A 14,729-nucleotide genomic window follows, 5' to 3' on the forward strand; every position below is an offset into this window, starting at 1 on the left:
ATTTTGTTTTCTCCTCTCACCGTCGCGCCACCGCCACGGCGCCGTGTCTGGCCGCCTGATTCACCTGCTGGCGGTGCCGGGCGGGCTCAATTCGTTCTCGCCTTTCTGTCAGTTCCCTCCGCTCCCCATCTTCTTCTCTTGTTTTCGGGAAAGGCGAGCGCGTTAGGTATGGGCTACGGAATTCCTTTCGGCGGCTCCCTCGCCGCGGATGGCGCCTCGGGGAAGCGACGGTTCTGGTTCCAGGGATGGAGGGACACGCCAAATCTTTCCGGTGGCCGCGCATGTGGCTTTGCTGATTCCGATTAGCCTCCGCCTCGCTGCTGGGATGGGGATGTTTAACGGATCCGTGCGCGTCCGCCCTCCTATATGTACGCCGTCGTCCGAGCCTAACTCAGAATTGTCTCTCTGTCTGTGTGTGCAATCCGCAGCTTACTTTGGGGGAGGAGGAGTGCCGCCCATGGATTGGTCCTTCGCTGGCAGGGCCGGGGCCGCGCCGGCGGTCATGTCCTTCAGGTCGGCGCCGAGGGAGGAGCAGCAGGGCGAGCTCGCCTACCCCAAGCAGCAGGCCTCCCGCGTCCTGACGCCACAGGTAGCTGGAGCTGCTGCTGCTCTCGATTTATGCACGCACGGTTCATGTCTGCCTGCCAGTTTTGCTAATTGTTGTGTGCTCGTTATGGTTGTGCAGAGATCGTTTGGTGCTGAGAGCCACGGCAGCGTGCAGTACGCCGCCGCCGCGCGTGCGGCTTACGGCGGGCAGCCTCCGCAGCAGCACCAGCATGCTCCTAATGGTGCTAGAGTGATTCCAATGTCGTCGCCGTTCAATCCCAACAATCCCATGTTCAGGGTTCAGAGTTCGCCTAACCTCCCGAACGGTGTTGCTGCTGGTAGCCCGTTCAAACAACCGCCTTTCGTGATGAACAATGCGGTGGCTGCTTCGACTGTTGGTGTCTATAAATCAAGGTAGATAATTTGCCCTGTTTGATTCACAGAAATATCTGTAAATCCCAACTTTAGACTGAAACATAACTTAACTTATTTGTAATAAAGGGACACGCCGAAGCCAAAGACAGCGCAATTAACTATCTTCTATGCTGGTTCTGTCAATGTATTCAACAACGTCTCAGCAGAAAAGGTACAGCACAATTTCTTCTTATTGGTAATGCATTTTCATGTCGTTTAGGTTTGTTGGCTAAGCTGAATAATTGTTCCCGTTCATTACAGGCTCAGGAGCTTATGTTCTTGGCTAGCAGAGGATCTCTTCCAACCGCACCCACTACTGTTACTCGCAGCCCAGATGCAACCTTTTTCACTCCGGCTAAACTCGCCGCCCCTGAGGCTTCACCTGCAAAGCAGATGCTAGCTCAGATACCACAGCGTGTTTCACCTCCTTTGCCAGCCATTTCCAAACCGATGTCCATCATGTCTCAAGCTGCATGTCTCCCCAAGAGCACATCTAGCTCCAACACCGATTCCGCAGTGCCAAAATCTTCAGGCCAGTTGGTTGTGCCTCCCACAAGTCAGCCCTCGTCGTCGACACTAGCGTCCACCACTGCAGCAAGTATTATGCCAAGAGGTATGGATGCTTACGCGTGCACCTTGTGCTGTTTGATGATGTTTAGTATGTCTGTTGAATTGATACGCTGGATGCTGTATTGACGTTGCTATTTTTTGTTTCAGCTGTTCCTCAAGCTCGGAAGGCATCCCTTGCCCGATTCTTGGAGAAAAGGAAAGAAAGGTACTACAACCTTAGAATTCAGTCTTCACTATCCGAGTGTTGCAGAACATTTACCAGTGAACTAAGCTACATACCATAGCCTGTATTTGTGATCATAGGCTGATATTCATCATGTCTTCGTGCTTGTTTTGCAGGGTGACGACTACGGCGCCATATCCATCAGCCAAGAGCCCGATGGAGAGCAGCGACACGGTCGGAAGCGCCAACGACAACAACAGCAAGTCCTCATCGTGCACAGAGATCGCCTTCTCAAGCAACCATGAAGAGTCGCTGCGCCTAGGCCGGCCCAGGAACATCAGCTTTAGCGGGGAGTCCCCGAGTACAAAATTACACATCTGATCCGATATGATCTTCCGGTTGTCCATAGATTCAACCACGATGGCTGATGCAAAACCGCAATAAGAAGATTTTGCATCCAGGCAGGCAGGCAGGCAGGCAGGCAGGAGGAGGGAAGGGATATTGGGAAAAGGCAGGCAGCATGATATATGTTATTGATGATGTTGTTATTCTTGTTTATGATGTGTTTTGTTTTGGTTAGCTCGCAACCTGTAATGCTGGCCTAGCTGGTGCAACACCCCACCTAACTAACAAGGGAGCTGTCGCTTGCAGACTCTTGATTGTTATTTTTTTGCTTTGCCCCTGCGCCCATTGTATTGCAGAAGAAAGAAACATGTTGATTTAGCAGTATGAAAATTATAGGCTTACAAATTTCCACCATGGGTCGCAGAGCTGTGTGCTGTTCTTGTTCTTCTTCTGTTTTTACCAACTTCTACAGGCCGCGGGATACAATACAAGAGCTATTGAAACATTTGTGCACTACAGCGCTGTGTGAATATCTGTATCTAATTGTAGAGCTGTCTAGGTCAGATCTGGCTTCAGATAACCACCCTGGGCCAGCCACTACGGGGATACTTTAATTTAGGCGGTTTTGCTTGAAGCTGTGGATGCCAGATGGTACCCCGCAACGCAATGAATGGATGTACTGTACGTATGTTCTTTCTTTTCCTTTCCTTTCCTTTTATTTTATTCTCCGTTGGTTGTTTTATTTCTTCAACCTCTCCAGATGAACACTTTCCTTTCCTTTTATTTTATTCTCCGTTGGTTGTTTTATTTCTTCAACCTCTCCAGATGAACACTGAAAGCTTCATGGGCTTACTTTGACCGTACAGTACGTACTACATTTTGTTGGGAATTCCAAGAAAGATGCCCCCAAATTGCTTGTACTAGTGGTTATTGCTTTGGGTTTCTTGATATTTTCCCAGCTGAGCTCACAGGTTGAGAAAATGGCCCTTTTAACGTGCAGTTCCTTTTTTGGTCGAGCACTTTTAAAGATTCTCACTCGTCGCGGGTAAGTGTGAGAATATAGGTACTCTCAGTCTCGGTGCTAATTTACTCCCCAGCTCAGATGCACCCGCCATAAACAGTAAAAAAAGTAGAAAGGTTAAAAAAGCAATAAACTATTTTGGCAATAAAGATTGCTTGGTGTTCTATCTACGTGTAAATTTTTGTGAAACAATGGAATTCAGGCCGGTGAGCTGGGTAAAAATTGCTTTTAATGATAGCCTTTTGGAGTACAGTTTTTTTTTCCTATCATAGTGTTGTCAATGTGTTCTCTTCATGAAAATTCACGTAGTGGAACGTCCAAACATGTTTGTTGCTAAAAAAAATTCATTCTTGTCTCTTATTATTTCCCCCAGATTTTACTGTCCATCAGGAGACAAAAATCCATGCCCCCATGTATCGAGTACAGAAAGGAAATGAGTTAAATGGACCCGGGCAATTGGTTATCTACCGTCCATCTTCTCATAGACTGTTAATTTGGATGTGTCTTAAAGATTCTATTATTTCTATTATAGACATGTGTATTGCGCTGCTTTTAGTGTGGTACTTACTGCGCTTGCACCATTTTTAAAACTATACTCCCATCTAAGGACAGAGTGCAACGTCATAAGAAATTGGGTTTAGGTGAGTTTAGGTGACAAAATATTAAGATACCTAAGAATAAGGCATGCCTTAGATGATGATTGGAGTGATCATACCTCTAGTCCAGCGAGGATTAGATCTCATTTTTTGATATTCAATGTATCTTACTAAGATAGATTATCCTTTTAGCCTCTCACACAAAAAAAGTTTATCAATAGATGACATATCCTTGGTAGTTAGGCATCGGTGATGATTTTGTGAATCTCAGCGCTCCATGACTTCAGTCTTTTCTGGACGCCATTGACGCATTTGGTAGCCCGCATGAGGTTCAATTAGACCCATGGAATGTAGTTTTAGTTTATTTGCTTGTGTGCTTTGCATCAAAATCTCGCCTCCTGTGATGTTTAAAGCATCTCCGGGCCTAATTGAGGAGAAATGCTCGAATCGAGCATTTTCAACGAGTCAGGCCCGAGCGATGCAATGAAGCGCACGTGGATGGCTCTTGCCATGCAAACTAGATGACACATGGTCCATGGGTGTAGCTGGTTGTACTTGGTTATGTTCTCATCAACCTCTTACTTCTTCGCTTAGTCTCTTTTAATCTACACAGCGGTGCTTCGATTCGAGATAAGCTGTACATGAAAAAGATGCAAGTCGACAATCTGATTTCATTTGAGTGATTGGTTTGTAGTTTCGTTGATTGTATATGTTGAATTTCATGTTTGGAGCCTTTTCAGACAAATCTCGGCAAATTCCTCTGCACATTGTCAATGTTTTCATGTTGCAATGTACTCTCTCCGTTCCTAAATTTTTGTCTTTTTAGAGATTTCAAATGGACTAATACATATGGATGTATATAGACATATTTTAGAGTTTAGATTTACTTATTTTGCTCTGTATGTATTCATTTGTTGAAATCTCTAAAAAGATAAATACTCCCTTTGTTCCTAGATATTTGGACTATCACATACGGATGTATATAGACTTATTTTAGAGTGTAGATTCACTCATTTTTCTTCATATGTAGTCACTTGTTGAAATCTTTAGAAAGACAAATATTTAGGAACGGAGGGCGTACAATTTTTACTCACCCTTATTTTTTCTTTTGAGAAAAACTCACCCTTCTTTTTTGAGAAAAACTCACCCTTCTTATTTAACTTTTCAGGCACGGGCTTCGGGCCAACCGTGGATGCATGGGTTCTGTCTAAACGGGCCACAACTAGCACTTGCTACTAAAGGGCCCACAAATTAACCTAAAAAAAAGGAAAGGCCCACAACTAGTGTTGGCGAGTAAAGAACTTGCACGGTTGTTGCACCGAACGGCCGTGACCGCGAGACAGACCCGACAGCTCCGACTAAGAACGGCCGGCGGCTAGGGCGAGTCTACCTCGGTCGTTCTACCAAGTCCAAGCTAGGACACGGCGGCCGTCAGGGCTCCAACGAGGAACACCGGCCCTCTCGACCGCGAGGACCTGCTCCGTGCGGCGGCATCGGCTCCTCGTCAAGACAAGGTCAGCGCCTTGCCTCCTCCTCGATCTGCGCTGGTACTTACCCTAGAATTTCCCCGTCCACGGTGTGCAATTTTGAGCAGTATATACATGTGCTCCGACCTAGTTGCGAGCCTTCGTGATGTTTGATTTGGCCGTGCTCAGATTTGGGCACCCCCGTTGCTGATTCAGCTTCGTAACATGTGCGTCGTATCTGAATTTCGTTGCGAACGTGCGCTGGTAAAATTCTCTAGCGTTTATTGCGGGCCGATGAAGTAGTTCATTCTGCCTGTGGCTGTAGCATCTGGTAGATTGCAAAAATCTGGGTACTAGGTTCTCCTGGTTGTGGATTCGGTGCGGCGATTTTAGTTTATAGAGTATTGATTCTCCCATGGTTGAGTGAGTTGCGCGCTGCCCTTCCTGAAATTCTGTCATGGTTCTGTTGCCCAATTCAGTTCCAAGCTCCTCTTGCATGAGAAGCAACCACTGTTCATATAAACGCAACTATAAACTATCACTTGCACCAAAGCTACAAACTCCGTGGTTGGTAATTCTGTCATCGATGTTAAAAGCATAATCATGTACAAATATGCAAACCTAATTATACGCGGAAATCCTCTCAGCTCAAATTGAATTGTAACAATCTCCCACGTTGTCAACGTCACCCCTCATGCGTGGAAAATATCGCAGCCTATGGTATTTGGGCGATCATGCAAATTTTGCACATCATCTACACATGTATTGCGAGAATCGATTTCGACATGGTTTTATGATGGAAGTATTTCACAAAATATTACTCCCTCCGTTTCTAAATATTAGTCTTTTTAGAGATTCCACTATGTACTACATGCGGAGCAAAATGAGTGAATCTACACTCTAAAATATGTCCATATACATCCGTATGTAGTTTTTAGTGGAATCTCTAAACAGACTTATATTTAGGAACGGAGGGAGTATATGGAAGTATACAGTTTCTCTGAATAAGACTTATGCACAAGACAATCCCTACATAAATACCCATGGCCGATCTGGCAGATAAAAATAATGAGCACAAAAGATACATCTAATCTACATCTCCATGGGACGATGGTCTGGACGATGCGGTGGTGGCCCAGCTGCAGTTTCTCATCGCTCGTTGCCTCTCCAAACCTAGTCTCCTCCACCATCCCTCCCTCTTCTTCTTTGTGGAAACCTCATCAAGTGATCTCGCTCGCTCGCATTCTTTGCTTATCCCGTTGCCACCAAAGTGAGAGGAAGTATCGAAGAAACCATTTTGTTATGGACTTCGACAAAGCCTTTAGTACCCCCGGTCCCCCTCTCCCTTTTTTTCCGATGAAGTTTATTGGTTCTGTTGTGCTTGACATGCTTCTTGGTCCTGTTCTCAGCCTTGGAGCTAGGTTTCCGGTAATCTTTCTTGGTATCTTCATTGTGTACCGCTGACACCATATTGTTGATGATTTGGGCGTCATTGATGTGCAAGATTATCTTTATTGGTTCTTTATGTTGGATGCAGTTAGTCCTAGTAGTTGGTTTTGTGCAAGTTATTCAAACAAAAACTTTACAGATTAGTTGAACTTTAGTGAATTTTGTTTTTTGCAGAAGGCATCAGAAGGCATGGCGAAGGTGGGAGAGAACAGCTTCGAGGATGAAACCATGGAGTCGGACATTGAATTGGAAGGGGAAGTTGTTGAGCCAGACAATGATCCTCTGCAGAAGGTCAGGATTTGGGTGAAAAGTCGTTTGTTTTTGATAGAACCATCAACCATATGTTCTGTGCTGGTGGTGTGGAAAATTGATGTTGTGCTTTTCCCTTATCTGTTACAGATGGGAGATCCATCGGTTGAAGTCTCTGAAGAAATGCGCGACAAGGCACAGCTCTACAAAAAGAAGGGTGTTGATGCGCTTTCAGAAGGTAAGGTTTAATTATTTTCACAGGGATGTGAGGCAATTAATCTTTGCATATGCAATATAAGAGAATGGATGTGAGCTTTTGTAGTTTGGTGAAACTAGATACTGAAAGTTCTCCTCCTATTTGAATATTTGAATAAATGTGGATTTGTGTATTAGGTAAACTGGACGAAGCAGTCGAGCACCTGACGGAGGCCATCTTGCTGAACCCCACTTCAGCTATCCTCTATGCAGCCAGGGGTATCAAGAGTTACTATATGTAATCCTTCAATTTGATCTTGACTTTGTATGGCGCTCTTATCTTTGATGCACTTTATGCAGCTGGTGTTTTTGTGAAGATGAAGAAACCAAATGCAGCGATTCTTGATGCGGAGGCAGCATTACAGGTTTGGATGCCTCATGGATAATAAATCCCATTGCTGTCCATAGATATGCTCACAATCAAGTTCCTGTGTAATGTGTACTTGCTCAGATAAATCCAGATTCTGCTAAAGGATATAAATCACGAGGGATGGCAAAAGCTATGCTTGGGAAGTGGGAAGATGCTGCTCATGACCTACACTTGGCAGCAAAATTGGATTTTGATGAAGAGATCAGCTCAGAGCTTAAGAAGGTAAGATATTAACCATTAACATCCAAAATGCCCTTTGGACCCCGGGCTTAGTGATCCTGGACTTTCGAGAAATTCGAAAATAAATATTGAGGTGTTAAAATTTGTTGAAGATAGCAAACATCACATACTCTGTTTCTTTTACAAATCCACATTTTTTTATGTAGCTCACAAAAGTAGTTATTAATGGAATTTTACACTGCATATTACATCTCTCTCTCTCTCTATATATATATATACATACATGTGGAATTATTTTAGGATTTTTTCAAAACTTTTGATATGATTTTTGATTTTTTTTAATTTCTGGGATCATGGAGCCTTTTTTTCTCTCGAGAAAACGCAAAAGCCTCACGTTTCAATGCATTCCCTGAGCTCCAAATCGCCGCACTCCTGTTAACATAGCCTACCATGGAAAAAAAGGAGAGTAGGGAGGACACTGATCATTTCCACTTGAAGTAAAGCTGTGTCTCAGACATGCATTCCCATGTACAGGTTGAACCCAATGTACACAAAATTGAGGAGCACAAGAAAAAGTATGAACGCCTGCGTAAAGAGAGGGACATGAAAAAAGCTGACTTGGAAAGACAGCGTAGGCATGCTGAGGAGGTAATCATCTTTCCGAATGGTTGATAGAAGTAGGAAGGTCTCTACAAATCCTTTGTGTTTCCGAGTGTTATCATTAAGACTGAAACTCGTTTACTCCCTCTGTTCCTAAATATAAGTCTTTTTAGACATTCCAATATGGACCACATACGGAGCATAATGAGTGAATCTACACTCTAAAATATGTCTATATACATCCGTATATAGTCCATATTGAAATCTCTAAATAGGCTTATATTTAGAAACGGAGGGAGTAATTAGTAGGAAGGTCTTTACAAATACTCAAACCATGTTTGGTATTGTTGTGACTGTCTTGATACCTCAAGCAACTTCTGTATACTAATGTTTTCATATACATTGTGTTACACAGGTGTCTGCTGCTTCTGCTATTCTAAAGCCTGGTAAGTTTCGTATATAATTTGTTAGATTATCTCCATACAGACTTATACTCCCTCCGTTCCTAAGTATAAGTCTTTTTATAGATTCAAATACGGACTACATACGAAGCAAAATGAGTGAATCTACACTCTAAAATATGTCTATATACATCCGTACGTAGTTCTTATTGAAATCTCTAAAAAGACTTATATTTAAGAACGGAGGGAGTATATACAAACATTCGAAGGAAGTATACACAATATTTTTTGCTTGCTTTCTGTGTTCTGATAACATTTCCTCTTCAAAGTGAAGTGATATATTGTTGCTGATGCTGGATTTAATATGTCTGACGCACATATTATTTTGTGATGTTCTATCAGGTGATGTGATCACTATCCACTCATCTAATCAACTGGAAGAAATATTTACAGCCGCGTCAAAACTGTCGAAGCTTGTGATTCTGTATTTTACTGCAACATGGTGTGGACCATGTCGTTTTATGGGCCCTGTTTACAAAAGCTTATCTGAACAGCACCGAAATGTCGTATTCCTTAAGCTGGACATTGATCAACAAGGCAATATTGCCCATCGCTGGAATGTCTCAAGTGTTCCAACATTCTCCTGTGTGATAAATGGCAAAGAGATTGATAAGGTTGTCGGGGCTGACAAGACCGGCCTTGAGAGAAAAATTGCGGAGCATGGCTCTCGTAAACAGTGAGCTGTATCATGTTACTCCCATGTTGTACTCATATGGACTCAACTCAATAAATGAGTGGTTATGAATAAAAATTGACCTACATGTGTGGAAATTCTGGCTGTCTCTGTATTTTCATATAGTATTAATTTTTGTGCTTTAGTAGTGGTCGTGGTGCATGCACATACACCCGAGAGAGTATGTATTTTGATGTTCCATGGAAAGTTACTCTAGCAATCTACATGTTGAAAGTTTACCTACAAAACTAAAGTTGCTTTTGCAGGATTCTTTTAGCTTTCTGTCTAAAATGAACTATATTTCTTGTTAGTAGTACTGTGAGTCTGTACCTTGTTCTACCTATGTTGTTATGTGTTTTTAATTCACAAAATCTAATAGCTTCAACATTCCTCATTCGATCTCTGAAAAGTATTTCTCATATTGTAGACTACTTGTGTGAATCTGATTTGCTGTTGATGCCATCATAGTTTGCTTGTCCGTGTCCATTGATAATTGATGCAGTAGCTTTTGTAAACCTAACGGAGAAATAAATACAACATTTGATAACAATATTCCACACCTTTGTTTTGTAAGTTATTCATTGTAAAATGTGTGCCAATTACATATTCTATGGTTCTTATATGTAAGAGCACATCACAGTATGACTTCCTGCATGATTGCATGGCGACCTACAACAAAATGCTGCACGGTGCAGCCTCTGGGGCACATCTACCTGAACTAGTCAAAATAAGAAAGAATGATGTTGGCTTTCGCTTGATGCTTTTGAAGGCAAACTTTCCATTACATAGATTAAAGCTGGTAGCAATGTGCTGAAAGGAGATAACAAATGCATTCTGCCAAAAGAGAATGAGAAAGATCACAAATGCACACAAAGAGATATGGGATACATATTTGGTATGCCTTTGCTGGAGAGCTATTTACTTCCTCTCATTCTTGGAGTAGAATCTGAGGACCACATAGAAGAAGAGCCGATAGAGCACACCCCAGGCAAGGAGGATTGCAACATCAACCCAGATGCTGTCCATTGTGATGTCCATGGAGGTGAGCACATCCTGGCCTATCAGGGGACATGTTGTGATGTTTGGGTTCAGTTGATCATGAAGGCCACTCAACTTGATTTCTCCTAGAGGTCCTGGTGACAGCTGATTTTTTGTGCCGGTGTAGCAATGGCCGCCTTTGAACTCGTTGACGAGCAACGCCTCAAACGGGTACTTGATTGCGGAGATGTAGTGAAGCCATCTCCAGTAAATCGGGATCTTGTTCCGCTTCAGGAAGAACCCGCAGGTGAGGAAGAAGAGCGCCGTCGTTGCAATCACGACGGCGTAGCCAGTGATGTAGCTCGGAACAAGCGCGCTCACCAGCATCACATAGGCATTTGTTGTGATGAGCGACGCAAAGAGGACGATCCAGAAGTAGAGCAAGCTGCTATTCAGGTGGAGCATGAACTTTGTGATCACCGCAAAGGTGAAGCCCTGGATGGCGAAGAAGGGAAGGTAGACAATGAGGGAGGAGATCACGTAGGTCGAAGCACGGTATGCATTGTGTGACCTCTCGCGGATGAAGATGAAGCGTTCCTGGATGAATGTTGGCACTGCATCATTCGAGGAGAAGAAGACGAGGCAGACTGCAAAGATGTAGAAGTTGAGGATGCGGTTGATGGTCAGGAAATCGGAACCGCTGAGGCGATGGAACAGCGTCGAGAGGATGAGCGCCATGACGGTGAGCACAATCTCACGAGAGAGGAACAACTCCGGTGTGCGCACGACATTCAGTGCGGTACGCCATGAAAGTACAGCCACCTCCCTGAGCCAAGGATTGGCGAACTTGGGCCCGTCCTCTGGTGCATCTAGTGGCTCAATGTCAAGCCCCTGCTCCTCATAGTCTGGCTCTTCTGGCTTGAACACTGGTTCTTGGGGAGACGGAGGAATTGACCTGTGCGGCGTATTCACACGGCTTCGCTGGTAGCTTGACATTGGGGTCCTTGCCGGTGTTCGAGCTGGAGTCCAAGTTGGCCTGCGCTGCGGCGTCCCTGCGACACCATTGTAAACCCAGACTGAGAAATCTTTGTAGAACTGTGAAGCTAATCTTGGGTGGTAGCCCGAGTTTGCAGGATGCATCGGTGTCTGTATTTTTCTCTCAAGAGAATTGTCGAAATCACCCTCCTCGTCATCAATATTGTAGGACTCAAAGTTTGAGAAGGGGTTAGCATGAGGCGTTGCGCTTGCAAGTGAAAACTGGTTGCTTTTGAGTTGCATTTGCCTGAACTGGACTGACTTCTGGTATGGTGTCCTCGGTGTTCTCGGCACCGGAGTCTTCGCAGCTTCAGTGGGTTTGCTGCCATCCCTCTGGTATGCAACCAAAGGCTCAAGTCCCAGTGTCGATTCATCGTACTCCTTGATGACATCCAGTAGATACTCCATGCTGTTCTCTCCCTCAGGTACTGGCCGGCCGAATCCAGCAAGGTATGTGGGAAGTGTGGTTGGGTTGCCTAGATAGATCAGTCGTCCTCTGGATGAAATAATTGAACCAGTTAGAAGAGTATATAGCATAGTGCAATACGACTGGAATGCAATGTAACCATTAACAGCCACAATGGGAAGTTATTAACAGGCCTGAGAGCACCAGATTGAATAAAAATGGAATACTACCTTGCAAGGATGACAATTCTGTCGAGAAGCATCTGGATCCTGAAAGATGGTTGATGGATAGTCATGAGCACAATGCTTCCTCCTCTTGCGATATCCTTCACTTTCTCCACCACACTGTGTGCACTAGTGGAGTCGAGGCCGGAGGTTGGTTCGTCGAGAAACAAGAGAGATGGCTTATGGATGATGTCTGTGCCGATCGACACTCTGCGGCGTTCCCCGCCAGAGACCCCTCGCACCCCTTCATCCCCAATGTATGTGTGAGCGGTTGTCTGTCATTCGGCAAGGGTATGCTTGTCAAAAATCTGAATAATTTTCTCAGGAACTATTTTTCATGTAGTTCCGGTGGACCAGATATTATTGGATTATTACTGTGCCCACTAAGCTTCTGAAGTTCGGTTGCGATTCGTAGCTACTATTGGACAGTTGCATCGCATATTTGCGCAGGATTACAATCTAACATGATTTTGGAATTACTTAACAAACTTTGAGCCATAATTGAACAAATTTTATTGTGGTTCGTAGCAACGCACGCACTCCTTGCTAGTCAAACAATAAATTAGGAAACATGAGAGTTCTGAACTAGTATTGTCGCTAGAGATGCTTATGTGATCAATTTAAGGTTCAGAATGTGGCAAAGCAGTGCATAAATTGAACCATTATTATTGGTTGACTCATTTAGGGATGCTTGAGTAGGGAGAATTAGGGGTTACCTGCAGACCAAGCTGCTCAATGAGTTCCCACACCCTCTTGAGCTTCTCAGCCCTTGAGAGGGATGGCGGGAGCCTGACCTCAGCTGCAAACGTGAGCGTCTCCAGCACCGTAAGCATGGGAAACAGCTGATCGTCTTGCATCACGTAAGAGGAAATCTGCTTCATGTAGCTCGTGGTGACCTGATCAAGTTTCAGTTCAGAGCATAAGAAACTCCACCGTTTGTTCTTTTTGTCTCTTCTTGTAATGAAAATGCAACATAACCATCGAGTCGAGTGTTAAAAAATCTTACGGGTCGTCCGTCGATGCTGACAGACCCTTCGAGGCTCCCCTTGGCGATCCTCCCGGCAATGGCGTCGAGGAAAGTGGACTTGCCGGCGCCGCTGGGGCCGAGGATGGCGGTGACCTGGCCGCGGAGCGCTTGCCCGGAAATGTCGTTGAGCAGGTACACCTCCTTCTTGATCTTGACCCCGTCCTTCTTCTGCTTCTTGATGACGCTGTAGGAGAGGTTCTTGAACTCGAGCCCCTGGCCGGGGAAGGTGGTGATCTTCTCGCCGACGGCCGGCACGGGGCCGCCGCGCTTCCCCCGCACGTCCGCGGCGTCCAGGAGGCTCTCCAGGCTCTTCTTCCTCTCCGTCCGGCGGGCGGGCATCTCCGCCGCTCTCCGGGCGGTGGCCGCCGTCTCGCCCGCCCTCTCGGTCCTGTGGGCGGCGGGCAGCACCTCGGCCGCCCTCTCCGTGCGGCGTGGAGGCGCCTCGGCCGCCCTCCGATGCGCCGTCTCGTCCGCCGCCGCCCTCCGGTGTTCTCTCTCGCCGTCCCTCCGCATGGCCGTCCTGTGCTGCTGCTGCGGCTGCTGCATCTTTGCTGCGGTGGGCTTGCGGCTTCCCCTTCGCCCCGCTTGATTCCTTATATGATGCCCGCAAACAAGAAAATTTCTGAGTACGCGATGCGCCGGTGGACGCATCCCAGGCCGCCAAACGCGAGGTGTTTTGTCCTGCGTCCAGAAGCTTTGGAGGCGATGTTCCCGCTGGCCGCGCCTTGGTTTCGCAGGTGGGCGTGGCGCCCTTGGCGCGTTGCCGCGACGTTGATATTGAGGCAGTGGTGGCGGCCACGCCGCGCCTGCCTTGGCCTGTGCTTCTCTTGGGGCTTGCAAGTTCCACTAATGGTTACCTTTGCTGGCTTGCTGCAGCTTGGACTGGCGCAGAATTACGATGACTGATTCAGAGCCTCTGCTGCATGCTGCTGAAGCTGAATATTTGGGCAACGGAGAATACGGAGCGGCAGAGCATCTAGTATTACCAGGTCGTAGTTACACAGGGTTAACGACGGGAAGAGAACTGAGCTGAGCTAGTTCGTGGCCTAACTCCTCGCGAGCAGTGTGACTCTGATCTGCCGCCGAGTGTTTCCCGCTGGCATTCGTTCGAAGCTGAGTCTTGAGGAGCGTACCAACTACGGAGGGGCATCGTCGTCGTCGGCGGCGGCAATCGGGAAACACATTCCCAGCTTATTTCCTCGCGGTCGCAGGAGAGACAACCTTCATCTGCGGGAATCCAGCCGGCGATCGGCGCCCGGTCTCTAGCCGCAGTCTTGTCTGGCATTTCTCCTCTCGCAGGTCGCAGCGTCCGTCCCGTTGGGTGTTGGAGCGGGCTGTATGCGGCCCGCTATGCATGCCAAGAGCTGTTTACCGCCTAATGCGATGCAGAGCTCCGGCTCGCCTCTGGCGCGGTGCTACCGGGCCGGTCTAGCACTGTAGCTGCAGACGCGAGTTTTTTTCAATGGCTTTTTTAATCAATCATTGTTTGCATAAGTTTTCTTTGTATTTCTATTTCTAATGGTTTTACTTTATTTCCCTTTTTTTTTACTATTTTTCTTCGTGTTTCTTGATTTTTTTGTCAATCTCTTCGGTTTTCTTTGTTTTTTCATTTCCTTAACACATGTCTAAAATTTTCATACACATTATACATTTTTTGTATACATTAGAAAAATGTTTTTATATACGTTTAACATTTTCTAA

At 45.7% G+C, this 14,729-nt stretch overlaps 3 protein-coding genes across 5 annotated transcripts in view; 2 read left to right on the forward strand and 1 right to left on the reverse strand.

Moving 5' to 3' along the window:
* The window catches only part of LOC119301517 (protein TIFY 6b-like), a 3,236-nt gene extending 787 nt beyond the window's left edge, over positions 1–2,449 (forward strand). Inside the window, exons 2-7 of the mRNA XM_037578495.1 lie at positions 429–589; positions 686–960; positions 1,048–1,132; positions 1,222–1,573; positions 1,678–1,735; positions 1,870–2,449. Of these exons, the coding sequence (XP_037434392.1) occupies positions 429–589; positions 686–960; positions 1,048–1,132; positions 1,222–1,573; positions 1,678–1,735; positions 1,870–2,074 (1,136 nt within the window). The 3' untranslated portion in view covers positions 2,075–2,449. The remainder of the gene's footprint in view (positions 1–428; positions 590–685; positions 961–1,047; positions 1,133–1,221; positions 1,574–1,677; positions 1,736–1,869) is intronic.
* A 2,523-nt stretch (positions 2,450–4,972) lies between these two features.
* LOC119301518 (TPR repeat-containing thioredoxin TDX-like) lies at positions 4,973–9,526 on the forward strand. Of its 3 annotated transcripts, none has more exons than XM_037578498.1 (9): positions 4,973–5,202; positions 6,745–6,861; positions 6,970–7,057; positions 7,213–7,293; positions 7,375–7,439; positions 7,526–7,666; positions 8,159–8,272; positions 8,640–8,670; positions 9,028–9,526. In XM_037578498.1, the coding sequence occupies exons 2-9, from the start codon at positions 6,760–6,762 to the stop codon at positions 9,363–9,365; spliced, it is 960 nt and encodes a 319-aa protein (XP_037434395.1). In that variant the 5' UTR covers positions 4,973–5,202; positions 6,745–6,759; the 3' UTR covers positions 9,366–9,526. The 3 variants fall into 3 exon arrangements, with proteins under 3 accessions (XP_037434395.1, XP_037434393.1, XP_037434394.1); XM_037578496.1 differs by having other exon boundaries at positions 4,973–5,169; XM_037578497.1 differs by having other exon boundaries at positions 4,973–5,169; positions 6,748–6,861.
* A 575-nt stretch (positions 9,527–10,101) lies between these two features.
* LOC119301519 (ABC transporter G family member STR-like) lies at positions 10,102–13,852 on the reverse strand. Its single transcript, XM_037578499.1, has 4 exons — positions 13,008–13,852; positions 12,718–12,897; positions 12,008–12,276; positions 10,102–11,867 (listed from the first exon to the last, which is right to left on the reverse strand). Exons 1-4 carry the CDS (start codon positions 13,677–13,679, stop codon positions 10,277–10,279), a joined length of 2,712 nt encoding a protein of 903 aa, XP_037434396.1. The 5' UTR covers positions 13,680–13,852; the 3' UTR covers positions 10,102–10,276.
* Positions 13,853–14,729: the final 877 nt, after the last annotated feature.

This window comes from Triticum dicoccoides, chromosome 5A (assembly GCF_002162155.2).
Source record: "Triticum dicoccoides isolate Atlit2015 ecotype Zavitan chromosome 5A, WEW_v2.0, whole genome shotgun sequence".
NCBI classification, from domain to species: domain Eukaryota; kingdom Viridiplantae; phylum Streptophyta; class Magnoliopsida; order Poales; family Poaceae; genus Triticum; species Triticum dicoccoides.